At 40.6% G+C, this 19,293-nt stretch overlaps 1 protein-coding gene across 1 annotated transcript in view; it reads left to right on the top strand.

Moving 5' to 3' along the window:
* Positions 1-5,337, top strand: part of LOC113989510 (mucin-5B-like) — a gene marked incomplete at its 3' end in the record, with an annotated part of 30,416 nt that extends 25,079 nt beyond the window's left edge. Inside the window, exon 31 of the mRNA XM_027724173.2 lies at positions 606-5,337. Coding sequence (XP_027579974.2) covers positions 606-5,337 — 4,732 coding nt within the window. The remainder of the gene's footprint in view (positions 1-605) is intronic.
* Positions 5,338-19,293: the final 13,956 nt, after the last annotated feature.

Here is a 19,293-nt window from a genome sequence, read left to right as displayed (position 1 = left end):
AGAATATGAAAAAAACCTTATTAAAATAACTAGAAAATACTTATTAGATTATGTATTTCATATATACTATATGTGTATTCTCTATTATAATGCACTATATGCAAAATACATATATGTTAAATATATGTATTATATTTCAGGTTTATAAATGTGTTACATGTTATAATATTAAAATAAGTAGAAAAGTCATTATTCTGTAAAAATATTTTAAAGTCTGCATGGTTATGCAGTTAAGAGTAAATAAATACAGAGATAATAGCAAGGAGAATAAAACCTCCTCTACATATACCATAGAAATCATGAGATTATATTATCTAAGTACTAACGTACCATGCAAAGGATATCAGATTAGCTTTATTTAGCTACAATTTTTTATAGATGTCACAGAAAGTACCAGTATAATGATAATAATATAGACGAAAGGTCAAAAACTACTTTAGAAATTAAATTGAAGACTGCCTAAGCAAGTTCACTAAAATTAAAATAGTACACTATATAAAAAATTATATACAAAAAAAAATATGGAAGATGAAAAATTTTTCTGGCACTTTCTTTAATTACAGCAGACAAGACTTACGGTTCCTCCTTTTAATTACAGAAATGACAACTGCAACACCAGTGACAACTGTATGTGTGAAAAATGTGTGTACCTGGTCAGAATGGTATGATTCTACTCAGCCTGAAAACGAAGAGGACAGTGGAGATTATGAAACATTTGAAAGTCTCAAGCAAAAAGGATACAGTGTGTGTACAAACCCTAATGGTGTTCAATGCAGAGCCAAAGAACACCCGGATACAGAAATTAACCACCTTAACCAAACAATACAGTGTAGTCAAAGCAGAGGATTAATATGCAATAACCAGGACCAAGAATCTAAGCAGTGCTATAATTATGAAATCAGAATATCATGCTGCAGATACATACCATGTTCTGAAATACAATCTACAACACCAATAACCACAAGAGAATTCACAACAACTACTGCTGTAGAATCAACACAATTCACAGTACAGACAAAGATAAAACCGACAACACAAAAACAAGAAACCGAAGTGCAAAAGAGTGAAGTAACTACAACATCACCAAATGACAGAGAAAAAACAACTACTGTGACTGAAACTTCAGTTACAGCAAGAACATCTCAAATCTCAACAACAGGTTACCAAACCACATCTCCTATAGCAGAAACCTCCACTGTGACAACCCAGGCTCCAACAACACCCAATACCATCTCCACTCTCCCTGAATCAAAAACAAAAATCACTGCTGGCACCACAGCTGTCTCCGGTACTACTGCCCTGCCAACACAAGGCACAACTGTCCCAACACTCACACCAACAGTGCCCAACCCAGCCACTGGCACTGCCAGCACCTCTACAACCACCACCGGCAGCACGAAAACCCCTACAGCAGCAACCCTTCCGAATGTATTATCCACTATTGCTATTCAAACAACAATATCATCCACTACTGCTTCCACAACTCCTGAAGCACTTCCCCAAAAAGAAAAGACAACCACTGGAAGCACAACAGGTGCGCTGAGGACCAGTGCCCAGACAAATGAAGGCACAACCACCATGATCACACCCACACCAACAGAGCCCACACCAGCCACCAGCACAGCCAGCACCTCCAGGACCACAGTGGGAAGCACCACAACACCCTCAGCCAAAACTGCTCCAGGAGAAACCTCCACTGTGGCAACCCAGGCTCCGACTTCTGCCACAACCGCTTCCAGAACTCCTGAAGAAAAAATAGGAAGCACTGCTGCCACCACGGCTGTCCCCACCACCACACGCCCAACGAATGAAGGCACGACCGTCATCGCAACCACCACCAGGACCTCTCCCCCTCAGACTGAAGGCACAACCACCATCATCGTCACACCCACACCAACAGTGCCCACGTCAGCAACCACCATTATTGCCAGTACCTCCAAGACCACAGACAACTGTGAGGAGCGCTGTGCCTGGACACAGTGGTTTGATGTGGACTCCCCTACACCTGGTAACCAAAATGGAGACTTTGAGACATTTGAAAATATACGAGCTGCTGGTTATTCACTGTGCGACAAGCCACAAAACATCAAGTGCCGTGCTAAAGATTACCCTGACAGAATTGTGCAAATAATGGAACAAAAATTTCAGTGCAGCCTTGACACTGGGCTTGTATGCAGAAATAAGGATCAGACTGTCAAGTACCCAATGTGCTTTGACTATGAGGTCTCAGTGTTCTGCTGTGACCGTAAACACTGCCAGACAACATCAGCGATCCCAGAGACCACAGTAAAGACCACCACCACATACTACCCTCCAGAAACCACCACAGCAGCAACCCAAACTGCACCATTAACAACTACTCGCTCAGCACTTCCCCAACGACAAAACACAACCACTGGAAGCACAACAGCTGCGCTGAGAACCAGTGCCCAGACAACTGAAGGCACCACCACTATCATCACACCCACACCAACAGTGCCCACACCAGCCACCAGCACAGCCAGCACCACCAGGACCACAGTGGGAAGCACCACAACACCCTCAGCCAAAACTGCTCCAGGAGAAACCTCCACTGTGGCAACCCAGGCTCCGACTTCTGCCACAACCGCTTCCAGAACTCCTGAAGAAAAAATAAGAAGCACTGCTGCCACCACGGCTGTCCCCACCACCACACGCCCAACGAATGAAGGCACGACCGTCATCGCAACCACCACCAGGACCTCTCCCCCTCAGACTGAAGGCACAACCACCATCATCGTCACACCCACACCAACAGTGCCCACACCAGCCACCAGCACAGCCAGCACCTCCAGGACCACGGTGGGAAGCACCACAACACCCTCAGCCAAAACTGCGCCAGGAGAAACCTCCACTGTGGCAACCCAGGCTCCGACTTCTGCCACAACCGCTTCCAGAACTCCTGAAGAAAAAATAAGAAGCACTGCTGCCACCACGGCTGTCCCCACCACCACACGCCCAACGAATGAAGGCACGACCGTCATCGCAACCACCACCAGGACCTCTCCCCCTCAGACTGAAGGCACAACCACCATCATCGTCACACCCACACCAACAGTGCCCACACCAGCCACCAGCACAGCCAGCACCTCCAGGACCACGGTGGGAAGCACCACAACACCCTCAGCCAAAACTGCGCCAGGAGAAACCTCCACTGTGGCAACCCAGGCTCCGACTTCTGCCACAACCGCTTCCAGAACTCCTGAAGAAAAAATAAGAAGCACTGCTGCCACCACGGCTGTCCCCACCACCACACGCCCAACGAATGAAGGCACGACCGTCATCGCAACCACCACCAGGACCTCTCCCCCTCAGACTGAAGGCACAACCACCATCATCGTCACACCCACACCAACAGTGCCCACACCAGCCACCAGCACAGCCAGCACCTCCAGGACCACGGTGGGAAGCACCACAACACCCTCAGCCAAAACTGCGCCAGGAGAAACCTCCACTGTGGCAACCCAGGCTCCGACTTCTGCCACAACCGCTTCCAGAACTCCTGAAGAAAAAATAAGAAGCACTGCTGCCACCACGGCTGTCCCCACCACCACACGCCCAACGAATGAAGGCACAACCGTCATCGCAACCACCACCAGGACCTCTCCCCCTCAGACTGAAGGCACAACCACCATCATCGTCACACCCACACCAACAGTGCCCACACCAGCCACCAGCACAGCCAGCACCTCCAGGACCACGGTGGGAAGCACCACAACACCCTCAGCCAAAACTGCTCCAGGAGAAACCTCCACTGTGGCAACCCAGGCTCCGACTTCTGCCACAACCGCTTCCAGAACTCCTGAAGAAAAAATAAGAAGCACTGCTGCCACCACGGCTGTCCCCACCACCACACGCCCAACGAATGAAGGCACGACCGTCATCGCAACCACCACCAGGACCTCTCCCCCTCAGACTGAAGGCACAACCACCATCATCGTCACACCCACACCAACAGTGCCCACACCAGCCACCAGCACAGCCAGCACCTCCAGGACCACGGTGGGAAGCACCACAACACCCTCAGCCAAAACTGCGCCAGGAGAAACCTCCACTGTGGCAACCCAGGCTCCGACTTCTGCCACAACCGCTTCCAGAACTCCTGAAGAAAAAATAAGAAGCACTGCTGCCACCACGGCTGTCCCCACCACCACACGCCCAACGAATGAAGGCACGACCGTCATCGCAACCACCACCAGGACCTCTCCCCCTCAGACTGAAGGCACAACCACCATCATCGTCACACCCACACCAACAGTGCCCACGTCAGCAACCACCATTATTGCCAGTACCTCCAAGACCACAGACAACTGTGAGGAGCGCTGTGCCTGGACACAGTGGTTTGATGTGCACTCCCCTACACCTGGTAACCAAAATGGAGATTTTGAGACATTTGAAAATATACGAGCTGCTGGTTATTCACTGTGCGACAAGCCACAAAACATCAAGTGCCGTGCTAAAGATTACCCTGACAGAATTGTGCAAATAATGGAACAAAAATTTCAGTGCAGCCTTGACACTGGGCTTGTATGCAGAAATAAGGATCAGACTGTCAAGTACCCAATGTGCTTTGACTATGAGGTCTCAGTGTTCTGCTGTGACCGTAAACACTGCCAGACAACATCAGCGATCCCAGAGACCACAGTAAAGACCACCACCACATACTACCCTCCAGAAACCACCACAGCAGCAACCCAAACTGCACCATTAACAACTACTCGCTCAGCACTTCCCCAACGACAAAACACAACCACTGGAAGCACAACAGCTGCGCTGAGGACCAGTGCCCAGACAACTGAAGGCACCACCACTATCATCACACCCACACCAACAGTGCCCACACCAGCCACCAGCACAGCCAGCACCACCAGGACCACAGTGGGAAGCACCACAACACCCTCAGCCAAAACTGCGCCAGGAGAAACCTCCACTGTGGCAACCCAGGCTCCGACTTCTGCCACAACCGCTTCCAGAACTCCTGAAGAAAAAATAAGAAGCACTGCTGCCACCACGGCTGTCCCCACCACCACACGCCCAACGAATGAAGGCACGACCGTCATCGCAACCACCACCAGGACCTCTCCCCCTCAGACTGAAGGCACAACCACCATCATCGTCACACCCACACCAACAGTGCCCACACCAGCCACCAGCACAGCCAGCACCTCCAGGACCACGGTGGGAAGCACCACAACACCCTCAGCCAAAACTGCGCCAGGAGAAACCTCCACTGTGGCAACCCAGGCTCCGACTTCTGCCACAACCGCTTCCAGAACTCCTGAAGAAAAAATAAGAAGCACTGCTGGCACCACGGCTGTCCCCACTACCACTGTTCCTCAGTCTGGAACCAGAAGCACCATAGGTGTTATTGAAATTGTTTCTTCTACTGTAGAAAGTGTGTCTACCACTGTTTTTCCCGGAACTTTTAGTCCCACAGTCAGTCCAGGTATGTCATTGTCTACCTCTTTAAGGTTTATTTCCCAGTTTTTCTTTAGAACATTTTATGTCACTTTGGTCTTTGACTTCTGCCCCTAAGTGAATCTGTGATTCTGTGGTTCTTTCACCATATCTATTTTTTGAAACACATAAACGAATTTCTAATCAGTCTGCCCCTCTGCCTCTAGTATGTCTGTTAGACAACTCAGCTTCGTAGTATTAATCCTTAATTCAGGGCAAAAAGTGGTGATATTGAAACTTTTGAAAACTTTAGAGCTAAATGTCCTAAGAGTTGCCAAATGCCACACAATATTCAATGTATAACTAAAAAATTTTCAGAATCTCCACTTATGAATAGGTCAAGTATTTGAATGCAACAAAATGTTCACTCGTTTTGCTAGAATGCTGAAAAGACCTCTTGAATGTATTAAAATTCTTATATAAAAATCCTGTTCTGCAAATTAAATTATTATTTGTATTTAACAGTTGCTACTACTGGTACATCACAATCAAGTCATATTACAACAAGTACTTCTGCAATATTCAGTTCTTCCACCAGCACATCTGTGACAACAGAAGCCAGTACCCATGCTGCGTCCAGCAGAGTAACTCCATGCTTTTGTCATGTATTTGATACTTTATTTTCTCCTGGTAAGTGTCTTATTTTTTGATTATAAAAATTTCTATAAGCAATATAAACCCTTAAGACACTATTCAAGTAAGGATAACCACTCAAAATAATCTAAACATAGAACTTTTTATAGATGAACACACTTTATATTTTCACAGTATTTTCCTGGTTTTTCTCCCTAAGTATTTTCATTTGTCTTGTAATTTCTCCTCCAATTTTCCTCTACAGGCGAAGTGGTATACAACAGAACAGACAGAGCTGGCTGTAATTTTTATGCAATTTGCAGCAAGGAATGCGAAATTGAGCCATTCCAGGGGCCGTGTCCTTTGACAACTCCTGTCCCTTCAGTCGCTTCAACAACTACAACACAAGGCACCTCATCCACAGATCACGTATTGTCTTCTGCCTCACCAACCACAGCAACATCCCTCACAACTTCAGCAGAAAGAAACTGTACTGATGTCAATCCTCCACGAAAGGTGGTTCCCCTCCTTACTTTCTAATATATCACTGTTGCAAAAACAGCACAATTTCTGTCCTCTAATAGCCAATTCAAATCAACCTCTAAGTATTTCAATAAGGAAGTTGGTTGTGTAACAAATGACCTGATAACACACAATTCTTTAACTTGGTATTACCAGGTTATTTTAAGTAATCTGTAGGTGGAAAAGCTCACTAAGACCATGGCAGACCATTTGTTTTTAATAAAAGACACTTAAATGTCATAGAAAGAAGCAGACTACGTATGAAAAGTAAAGTATATTTCTTTTTATGCAGAAGAAAATTGTTCTCAGCATTCCTGCTCTTAATAGTATGCTAAGAAAACTCTAATCTGAACTTCCCACCAATTTTGAGTCTATCTTAAGCTGAAACAAAACAACTAGGGCTAGAAAGAGCATTTGAGAATAAATCATTTACATATTTTCAGCCTGGAGAGAGCTGGATAAGTGAATGCCAGAAGTGTGTCTGTGACTCCCTCACTGCTACTGTGCAATGCCAGCCGCTCCCATGCCCAACAACAAAGGAAACAACTTGTGACCTAGGATTTGTCTCCATGGTTGTACTACCACAAAAAGACCCATGTTGTCCTGAATTTAAATGCCGTAAGTATTAAAAATACATATATAAACACCACACTACGCATTCCAATAAATTACATTTGCACTTCTGTTGATACCTAAGGAAGTTCTTCATGTATCACAATAATAGCAAAACCTTAAGTTGTTCTGTCTCAGTGAACACACATCAATTTTTGGCTAAATGTGCATTAGATCTTTATTTAAAAACAAAACGTTATTTTCAATTAACTTTGATGAAAGAATGGGTGGGATAGCAGGATAATACTTTGAACCTTCATGAAGTCTATATAGCTCAACTATCTCTGCATCTGTAATCATAAATGTTGTCAATTAATTTTTTTAAATGTTATTAATGTAACGTTGGAGCACATTAACATTAGCCCAGCTGCAGCTAAACTAAGATGCATAAACATAAGAATAGCACAGCAAAAAGCTTAACAATTAACTACAAGAGCAAGTAACAGGAAGCAATAATACAAAGTGAAGCGTTATCAGTAATTGAATTGCCAATGTATGAAAAAAAATAATTATACTTACAATGTCATTGAATGCTCATGAAAATTTAAAAATCCTACAGCTATACAAGTTTATTTATATACATAAATTTTTATATACATATATGTGCGCAAAAGAATAAAAAGAAAAAAGTACCCATAAATTAAGCTTGAAACAGGACAGTCAAAACAAAGGAACAGGCAAGTTTGAAGTGGTTCTGTGAAAGACACTCTTTTTTGACTCAGAGTCAGTATTCCATCCAACCACATTCTGAGAGGTCATAAAGAATCAGTAACTAAAGCATCTTTGAATATTATTGGACTGGACTTCTAAGGTTCAAAGAGGAAACAACTAATTTAATTTGAAGTGAATCAGATATTGAAAGGGCAAAAAAGGGATTTTTCATGAATAGCTTGAGTTTGAAGCCATTCCTCACCAACTCTTCTAGCTAATCTCAATGACGAAACTTTACTTAAACATCTACTACCTATGAGGTCTAAGCATGTAGGAGGATTGAATTCAAGTTTTCCATACTCTCTGTGTTACTAACAAAACTTGATAACATCTTGACTTCTCAGGAAGTCTCACAGTTTGAGTTTACTCTGGAATAATTTTTTGTTTTGTTTTTCAGAACCAGTACCTGATGTCTGTGTGATTAACGGTACATTGTACACGGTGAGAATGTTATAGCATTGTAGAGTATATTGCTGGAAGTGGAAAGTACATCCTTTCTACCAAAATAAGTCTTTGAGAAAGTTCTTTTCCCAGTACATGTGGGTTTTTTATCTCTCACCCTTAACTGGGAGTTTTTCAGTTTTTTTAATGTCAAAAACAAATTGATCCCAGAAATGTTCCACAACGTGTAGCAGAGAAGAAGAGTGTACTATTTTTAGTACTATACTTTCTTTTTTAAGCTCCCTCCTGCTTCTGGAACTAATGAATTTCCCAAACAATCTGATGAATAGTGCAAACTCAATGAAATAAGCACAGAGAACCTTAAAAAAACAAAGCTAGCATTTTTGCTTTAATTGATACCCTAAACCTTTTTGCTAAAATTGGTGCTTAGGTCATTAACTCAAAACTGAAGCATTAGCATTGGAGCCTTTGGGGATCCATTTCAAAAGACTAAAATCCATGTGTAAAGTTATACCTCTACTTATGTATATGCTTATTTTAATCTCCATTTTCAAATTATAACCACTGAACATGACTTATAGAGAAAAAATATTCTTAAATGGAGCATTGAAAAGCTGGGAAAATAATGAGACAGTATAAACTAGTCTTACCTTCATTTTATTAATTTACTCTTCTTTTTTACATTGCTTCATTTAGTTTCCTCTTACTGTGTGCTTTCCTGCAAGGCTTGAAGCCAAACAACTCTGTGTTCAAAGAGAGTTGAAGAACTCAGGAGCAGTTGGATTTCAGCAATCTTAATGGTTCTCAGCAATGTGTTCAACTCTGCCTATACATTATATGGAAACTGTTGCCATTTGAATGTTGGGGTTTTTTTTCTGTCTTCCAGGTTGGAAAGTCAGTAGTAATCAATTCATGTAAGAAATGTACCTGCAGTTCCGAGAAAGATCCAGTGACTAATGCTAACACTGTGCATTGTGAAACGGTTCAGTGTGAAACATCTTGCCCACTGGTGAGTTCAGATTCTCCAGGCTGCCCAGTCAGCCCTCAGTTACAGCAAGATTAGAATTCTCCATCACCAATTCAACATACTTTCTTTTTCATCTCCTTATGAGTAGGGTTATCAATATATGACTGAGGAAGGAGAGTGCTGTGGGAAGTGTATCGAAGTAGCTTGCAAAGTCAAACTAAGTAACAACACTGTTCACGTACTCAATGTAAGTACTCCTTTCAATTTCAGATCTCTCTGTTAGCTGGTATAACAGCTAAGAGTCAATTTATGTCCCTTACTAGTAAAAATATAATACTGAAAATACTCTGAAAACAACACACCAGCTTTCTGAACTGAACACTTACTTGGAACGACAAATTCTTGATATGTGTGGTTAATGGGGCAGTGATTTCTAATTTGGGGTCTGAGTGTTCAGATCCAGGATTTAAACTTTCAAGTTAGCTGCAGTTTGCAGAATTTCATTTTTGCCACTTGAAAGAACTTCAGAAGCATCTAAGAACCTCTGAGGTATAAGAACTTAATTAGCTCTGACATACTTGATGACAATGAAAAAAAACTTTTGCTTTTCTTATAAAATCTTAGGTTAATGAGATCCTGCCACTCGACCAATGCAGCCATTACAAATGTGAAAAAATCGAAGATCAGTTTGTTGCAGTCCAAAGTAAGAGAGTATGCCCTGACTACGAGCCTGGAGAGTGCGATCCTGTAAGTTTTAATCAATTCTTCACTGATTGAATGCAGTTCAAAAGAGCAAGGAGGGACAACGAAGAATACAACAAATTAGTTTCACTGAAGTTGCAGGAATGTCTTAAGAATGAAATTAGTCTTGCTGTAACATTAGCAATAAGAAAGGCTTAGTACTTTTTTATGAGGCTACAAGGATTCAAGATTTCTATGGTGAGGACAGCAAGTCATTCATTGTTTCATTTAGGGTTCAGCACAGAGGAGATTTCTGCTCAGTATCAATACTGCTAACTCATATTCTTACTCATGATTGTCATCCATGCACTAATACAAATCCTCCTTTACTTTTACAAAGGATGAAACAGAGACTACGTCTGATGGCTGCTGCAAAATATGTAAACGTAAGTAATGCTGTGTTTATGTGTTCTACTTAAAGAGGATTGTGTTCAACTTCTAACTATCTTTGAGTGGATGGAAGGATTCTTCACTCCCCCTGTTTTCACATATTCTATATGTCAAGACCCTGTGTTTCGCTATTTATTCAAAAGAAAAATGCAGATTTGTTTTCCTGATACTTAATATCACAAATCAAACCAGCAATGCTCAGGCCTCTGCATTATCTTCCAAAGACACTTTTAGAGCTGAAATCAAAGAATAATCTGAAAACTCCAGATACCTTACACAGCACCCACTCCCCACCCCATCACATACTGCTGATTCTCAATAATCAAACATCATGCACTTTGAAACTGTGTTAGCATTCCTTTAGTTCTGAACTAGAGATTTGAAATATACTTTTCCCTCTTCTTTTCATGAAGCTGCAAAATGTAAGCCTTACAGCAAGAAAACTGTGATCCGCCATGCTGGCTGTGAGTCTTCTGAACCTGTTGAGCTGTCATATTGTGAAGGAAATTGTCCTGGCTCCTCAGTGTAAGTTCTAAAGATTAATTTAACATCTCTATGGCTTCATTTATACTTTATTGGTCTCTCACAAGGAGGCTCATGGGAGACCTTACTGCTCTCCACAACTACCTGGAAGGAGGTTGTAGTGAGATGAGGAGTTGCACCAGGGGAGCTTTAGATTGGACGTTAAGAAAAATTTCTGCATTGAAAGGGTTGTCAAGTATCAGAACAGGCTGCCCAAGGAAGTGATATTTAAAAGACATGCAGATGTGGCACTTCAGGACATGGTTTAGTGGTAGACTTGGCAGTACTGGGTTAATGGTTGGACTCGATCTGAAAGGTCTGTTCCAACCTACATGATTCTATGATCACAGAATAGCAACAAAGTTAATGTGTTTATATGATTCCATTGAATTGATTCAGATTCAATGGAAGCAAGAACAGTTTCACTATTGAAGAGACAAGTAATTAAAATCACATTCATAAGTGTGTCTGAGAGGGAGGAAAAGAGGATGTATAAAAAACCAAAAACCAAACCAAATACCCCCAAAAGAAAAGTCACTGAGCAGGTTCTGTGTGTCAGTTTTTACTGAGATGATTTTTTTTTTCTGGTGGAACACAGGTATTCTCTTGAAGCAAACCAGATGCAACATGAGTGTGGCTGTTGCCAAGAGCTCAGCACCCAAACGAGAGAGGTGACCCTGACTTGCCAAAATGGAACAAGCATAAATTACAACTATGTATACGTGGAAAAATGCCAGTGTACGAATGGTTGCTCTTCACAAACCTCTGCATCACAAGACTCTCAAACACAACAATCTGAAGAATACAGCTCCCAATTGCAATAGGCTGCGGCATTTGGTTCCCAATGGCAAATCAGCACAAGTAATAAGATATATCGTTGAAAAAAGAAAGCAGAGAACCCTAGGGAAGCTGAAATCATGTCTTCCCTAGAGTAACTTGCGCTCCTTCTTTAACAGATCTTATGTCAACTTCTGTTATCACCTTTTCTCATTTCTTACTTGTAAAAAAAAAATAAAAAAAAAGCAAATAATTACATTGTAGTGTTTGGATTTTTTTTTCAGTGATACAGTATTGAAGGGTAAAAACAAATGAGCATGGAAAATACCTTGTGAAAATTAAATATGGAAACACATTTCTACTTGATCACAAAACTGTTATTTTCCGAAAAAAGAAAAGGATTAAGGGGTCTCTAAAAAATAAAACCAGAAAACGTTGCAGCTACATTGTATTTCCTGTCCCTAGTGAAAGCTTTATCGCATAACATTTTTATAGATTTAATGGTCCTAACACATCACAGTGACAGGGACAAAGCTGTTTTCTTTTATTTGATTAATAAAACTTTCAGCATTTTTCAATTTCGGTGACTGTCCGATACCCATCTTCATTATCTAAATGAGAGTCCAGTGGCATCAGGAAGTTTTCTAAGTCAGATGAGTATGTTCTCTAGCAACCTTTGGGAATGAAGACACTCTCAAAGCCCTTTTCCTGGATGACGTAAAATTCACTCACTCGGGTCTAAATAGCTCTTTCCACTGGCGTAAAAGGTACAAAGATGAAAAACAACCCCTCTCATGTGCTGTGTTCTAGTTGCCAAGAGGGTGGGATAGCAGGTAGGTGTAGTAATAAATGAAGAGTTCCAGAAAACAAGTATAAAAAAAAGAGGAAGGGAAAACAGTATTCATCACTACCATTTCATGCTTAGATCAAAAGGTATTTGACTGTAGAAATCAGCACTTGCTCCTTCAGCTGAAGAAACAAACCTATATACATACTAAAGTCAATGAACTTAGTAAAATCAGAAAATTCTTCTGCCTATAATTTTAACAATATTCAAAAACAAGTTCAGGATGTATTTTTAAACTGTGTGTTTGTTTCCTGTACGATCTAAAAGATTTTGAATGGATTTATACTAAGGAGGAAACTGGCTGCCTGTTCCCCACAGTAGTTCACCATGTTTACCTGAGCTGTTTGGAGCATTTACCTTATCAGCAGCTGTTACAATACAAAGCCTGAAATCTGCCCTGAAGGCTTGGCTGAAAAATAGAGGAGGAGCTCTTTGATCAAATAGTTGCATATTTTTCGCATGCTTACTTAGAGGCAAAATCCCTGAATGAAATCAGTAGAGCCCTATCTATTGGCCTTCACGGGCATGATCTGATACCATATTAGGATTAACCAGTGGGGAGAAGTAGATAGGCTTGTAAGCTTTGCATTAAGTCTTGCAGAGCATGATCAGCCATCAGAGATCAATTAATTATATTAGTACATAAAAGTATTTTTTAATTTTAAATTTCCAAATTAGAGGATGTAGGGACTATTTCTCAAAGCTGAACACCACATTATTTCCAGGTAGCTGATTGGTTACCTATGAATGTAATTTGAAGATGCCATTGCAACACTCAGTGATCACTGCATTCATTAAAAATAAATAAATAAATAAATAAAATTCAGCACCATAACTCACCATTTAGAAGAAATAATCTTGATTAGTGGAATTCTGGGGGGTTGGGTTGTTTGTTTTGGTTGGGTTCTTTTTGCTTTGAAAACCAGCCCACTGCAAAATGCTAGAAACCACTGAATTGTCTCCGCTCTAAAATACAGCTTCCAATTTTTTTAAAGAAAATCTATTTTTGTACTTTTTTTTCTCTCAGGCCTACACAGAAGAAAACACAAGGGATTTGCACTTTGAGTAAATAGGATTAGGAGAAAACAATAATTTCAATTTCTCTTTTGAGCAAATGCTATACTGCAATTACAGTTTCAAGGAATCTCTGGTAATTACATGAAAGCAAAGAAATTAGCTAAAAAGGAAAACATGAAGACATACATTTGCTTGATATCAAGAAGATACCATTTATATTAAAATATGTCTACTTATTGCGTACTATATCAAGCTATTTTAACTTGAAATTATAAAATGCATGTATGTCTTAATTTTATAGGAAAATTTCCAAATACGTTAAATATACAATCATAGCATCAGAAAAATTCCTGTTACAGAACTACAGATTAATAGTATTTAAAACAAAAACCAATACATAACATGAATCCTGAATGCTCTACAATCAGTAAGTGCTATCTTTTTATCCTACATTTGCCATAATCAAATATACTGATGCTTCACTAAAAAGTACCACAGAAAAGTATTTACCTTTATCAGGAAACAGAACACTCCTTTTTCTATTCCACTAAGTAGACGATTGCAGGGACTACTGCATTAGGGAATCTTATGTAGCAATATGCATATGTATGGTGGAACTACCCACATAGTGATTTATTGATATGTTGACATAATGTCTCTTAAACAAATCTGTTGACCGTACTAAGAATCTTATTAAATTGTTCATTATTGTTCATTGAATAAAATGTCCCATTGCAAATGAAACGATTTACAGGTTTTATCATCTGATAATCTTAAACTAGACAAATATGAAGGTTATGCTACTGCTCTGTAAAAGTCAGTGCCATTTGTGGAACTGTGGTGCTTAACCACATGAGAGATATTTGTTAAGTTTTAAACTAATATCAATAATATATAAACCCAGACTTCATTAGTTCATCAGCTGGAGGACAGAATTTAGTATCCCTGAACAAAATAAATTGGGTAACATACCTGTACAACATTCATAAGCAAGGCCCTTTACCTTCCAATCCAAATCATGACCTGTGCTTCCTCTAGCCTTTCCAAACAAAATACCAACAACACTCAATCAGGTACTGGACTGGAAATATGCTAAATAGACTAAAATTAATTTGAAAGACTAAATGAAATCAATTACTCTGAAACTGGGCAATAATAGCGCCAAATTATTTTGGTTAAAAAGAACAGTGGGGCCCTATTTATCAGATCCTTCCCTAAGTCTTAAGCATATGAAAAATTTGCATGATATAGAAATGCTAAACAAGATAAATACTTCTCCCTTTACATTGTTTATTTTTCTTTTTCATCTTTCAGTGCAACTTCTCCTGTTTCCTCTTCTTTTGTAACAGCACCACCAGGCAGTGATTTAAGGAGATATTTCGTTGATTTTGGCTTTTGACTTTTATTCACCTCTCTTCCTTCCCCTTTCCTCTAATGGTATTTGATAGCACTTCCCATAACTTTATGTCTAAGGAGTTTGATGTGTTCATTCATGTCACCTACTTGTCTCCCAACAAACATATGGAGTTACTGCATCATTAATTTTACCACTACACACAGTGCAATTCCATCTCTTGAGAGCAGAGATTCTATTCTCTAATGTGCAATGCTTCCAGGCAATGAGTTATACCAGAAAGTTCTTAAGGATACTTTTAGATCTCCTGTTTTCACACTTTCATTTCCTAAGCCCCAAGATTATGTTGCCAACATGACAATAAATCACTGATTTGGCCTATTAGGCTCACCTATTAGTTACTGGTGCAGTATTTGAAGTATATAAAGTTCGCCTACCGTAATCCTGAAAACAAGGTATGTGCAAAAGGGCTTGCCTGATGGATGAGCATACAGAGCACTGACATTTTCATGATTTTTGGGGATCTAGAACTTTATCATGAGCTGTCCACAAATTAAAGAATACTTCCTTTCTACAAGATGTCAAAAGGAACCACTGAAAGCTGGTGTGCTGACCTTCTTTAAAAGACCAATCATACTCCATTTGCTTTTGTTACAAAAATCATGGATGCACCAGTTCAGGATCTGAAAATTAAGATATTGCAGACCTTCAATCTGCTTTTACTTATCCTTCTTTCTAAAGCCTCAGCCTTTTGCTTTCTAAAGAAGTAAAAGATTCTTAACTGGATGTTGCTTTCAGTAGAAAAGGACTATGAATTTCTTTTCTATAAGCTTCATTCACCCCATCAAACCCAACTCACATAATAACACAAAAAAAATCATTTTTATTTAAAACAAAGAAGTGACAATCAAAGAAAAAAAAAAGGTGTGTTCTAACGTAATATCGCAGCAACTTTTGTGGCTGCCTTTACAGAGATAGTCACAACACAGTCCTTATGGTCATGTTTCTGACAGCTGACTATACACAACACTAATGAAGCATCTCTGCTTCTCCCAGCTGTTTTCACTGTTTTGTTCCCCTCAGTGGGGGGACCACCTTCAATATAAAAATATTCAGGCTCTCTAGCCTCTCGTACCCCAGGATTACTCCATCCCAGATGGGCAATCCTGAAGTTGCTCTTGTTAAAATTTCATACCCTTGGTGATTGCTGAGCTCTCTAGTCTATCCAGACCTCTGTAATGCCTCTCTACCCTCAAGGGAGTCCACAGTACCTCCTAGTTTAGTATCATCAGCAAACCTACTTAATGTACTTTTTACTTCTGCATCCAGAAAAAAAAGCTTAAAACTGAGGCCTGAGGAGCCCCAACGGTGAATTGGTCATCAGCCTGATGTAGCCTCATTTGCAGTAACTCTTTGAGCTTGACCATCAGCCAACTGATAATCAATTGTATTGTGGATTTGTCAAGCTGTATGCCAGACTTTTTGTCCTGAAGGACGCTCTAGCACAGCTTTTGATACTGTCTCAAAGTACAAAAGTACTACATCTACTGTTTTCCCTTGGCCAACTAGATGGGCGACCTTGTCACGATAGGAAAGTGAGTCAGTTAAGCAGGACTTTCCCCTCATAAACTCATGTTGGCTGGGACAAAATGACTTCATGGTTTCTCAAGTGTTTTTTAATAACTCACTGAATAACCTTCTCCATAATTTTAATCGGCACTAAAGTGAGTCTGACAGGTCTGTAATTACCAGGGTCTTCTTTCTTTCCCTTCTTGAAATCTGGGACATTTGCCAGCTTCCAGTAGACTGGGACCTCTTCCAGATTCCCAAGACCACTGAAAAATAATGCAGAGAGGTTTCATGATAACAGGAGACATTCCACTACCCTGGGATGAATCCCATCAGGTCCCATAGACTGATGCACATCTAGCTGGAGCAGTAAGTCTCGAACAAGTTCAGTTGGCTGGGAGTTTATCATGGCCCCCAGGAACAGTATTCCAATGCAGGAGTCCGGGGGTGACAGAAACAGAGATGACATTAAATGTCTCCACTTTGTCAAGTGTGCTTGTGTATCTTGCCCTGTTCAAGACCAGGTGGGCATCACAACTGGTCCAGTCCAGTGCCCCCCCAGACTGAACACCAGTTAACATCTGGGAAGCTAAAACCAGCCATAAGGACAACAGCAGTTGATCTAGAGATACCCCTTCGTTCCTTGTAGAACAATTCATTAGCGTCATCATCCTGACTGGGTGGTCAACAGTAGATTCCACAACATTTGCTTTATTTGCTTTCCCCTTCATGCTTACCTAGAGGCTCTCAACCCCTTGTAATTGCCAAGAGTGTTATATGCTCCTCTACATACAGCACACTCCCCACTTCGCCTGCCTTGCCTGTCCCTCCTGAGGAGCCTGTAACTATCCATCATGGCACAGCACAGGACACATCCCACTGGATTTTGCTTAAGCCAGTGATGTCATAGCTCTGGGAGTGGCCCAACACTTCTAGCTCCTTCTGTTTGTTCCTTATGCTATGTGCATTAGCATATAATTCAAATGTGCTCCAGTGCACTTACACATCATGGCACGGTGTGAAGGACCTTGCTATCACTCCATCCCTCAAACACTGGAGTGTAGTCACCAGGCTTACCTCTAGCAAGCCTGGATTTATTCCTTTCCCCCTTCAATCTAGTTTAAAACTGTTTCAACAAGCTCAGCACCTCTGTGCAAAGATCCTTTTCTCCCTTTGAGACAGTTGTACCCCATCTGTTGCCAGCAGGCCTTGCATCATGTAAACTGACCTGTGATCAAAAAACCCCAAATTTTATGGTGATACCAGTCATGGAGCCAGATGATGGTTCTTGTTTCTTCCCTCATCATTCCCTGCAGCTGGAAGGATAAAGCAGAACGCTGCTCACGCTCCAGATCCCATAGTAACCAGTTGTCCCAAGGCCCTGAAGTCTCTTTTGACAACTCTTGGCCTTCATACTGCAACTTCATTGCTGCCTACATAAAAAGCAATAATGCATAATAATCCAAAGGCTGTACTAGGGTTGAAAGTTTCCTCACCACATCTCTAACCCAGGCCCCAGGAAAGCTCTAAGAAGTGGGCCTGCTCCCCTCAGAAGAGGGTCTCCTATGAAAATAACTCATCTTTTTTTCTTTCTGGAAGCAGTTTTGATACAGTGCATAGGGCAACTTAACCTTGGCGATTTCTCCAACATAGATGAACCATCGACCTCATCACTGTTCACTTGCAGAGCCTTGTACCTATCACACAAGGGCACCTGAGAAGGTGTGGTAGTCACAGAGTGTGCCAGCCAGGAACCTGTCACTTTTATAACTACTTTGTGAATAATTTTAAAAATAGCATTAAGCATTTCAAATCAAACTGAATACTCCACATTAAGATGATTACTATTACAGAGATTATGAATTTAGGACAGAAAAACATTGTCCTGTGACAGTGTCAAGCTCCTGAATCTAATACATAAAGAAACATGGACAGCACAGACATGGAAGATAAGGTTTTTCACTCACTATTTTGTAATTGGAGATAATTTTAAAATAAACCAAATCATCTTTCATTCTCTTTCAGTGATAAATGCATTAAACTTATAAAAGTTGTCCATTTGTATCTCGTCCACCTCACATACCAGAGTAATACACTTGGTGTTTTAAAACCATGTTCTAAGTGAACTCTTTCAATACACCAAACAGCAGTACTTTCATAGTTCTCCCACACATGGAAACACAGACTTAGCTAAGATCAATTTCAATCTACTTGTTTCCCACAAATTTGCTTCTCCCAATTACATGCAAATTTTCCTTCAGAAGTTATGGTATAATATAAGTATAGTCTATTTGTTATTACAAAATTAATTATGCTTTTTGGCAAAATAGTAAATACTTCTAAAATATACTGCTGTATGAAAATAGTTCAACGTGCATTTCTAACTAAGCTTCCTGAAGATGCAGAAGAGAAAGTTCAAGTCTCCAGTAGGCTACAACTTAAAACTGTAGAGAAGATTGCTAAAATGGGGTTTTATTTTTCCTATTTATTCTAAGACAATACACATTCGCATTTCTTCCTAGGGACTACGTGCTCACTGATGTTCTGAAATGTTTTAATAATTCAAAATACTCTCATTTATCTTTACACTCACACACATCATCAGTGGTTGATTATCATTGAAATGAAAAAGCTAATAAAAATATAAAACTCTAAACAGATCCTTCAGTAGCCACAAAAACATCAACATCCGTTTAAAGTAAACTAATTCTCACTCTTCCTATCTCTCACAGTACAACGGAGAAAAGTGAAAGCAAACTGTAAGTTTTACAAGATAAATCGGGACAGAAACTGACACTCCAGGACTAGAAGAAA

Source organism: Pipra filicauda, unplaced genomic scaffold (genome assembly GCF_003945595.2).
Source record: "Pipra filicauda isolate LSUMZ 115617 unplaced genomic scaffold, ASM394559v2 scaffold217_size2002032_pilon, whole genome shotgun sequence".
Lineage (NCBI taxonomy): Eukaryota > Metazoa > Chordata > Aves > Passeriformes > Pipridae > Pipra > Pipra filicauda.
Note: the sequence above shows the minus strand (reverse complement) of the source record. Positions and strands in the feature narration are given on the sequence as shown.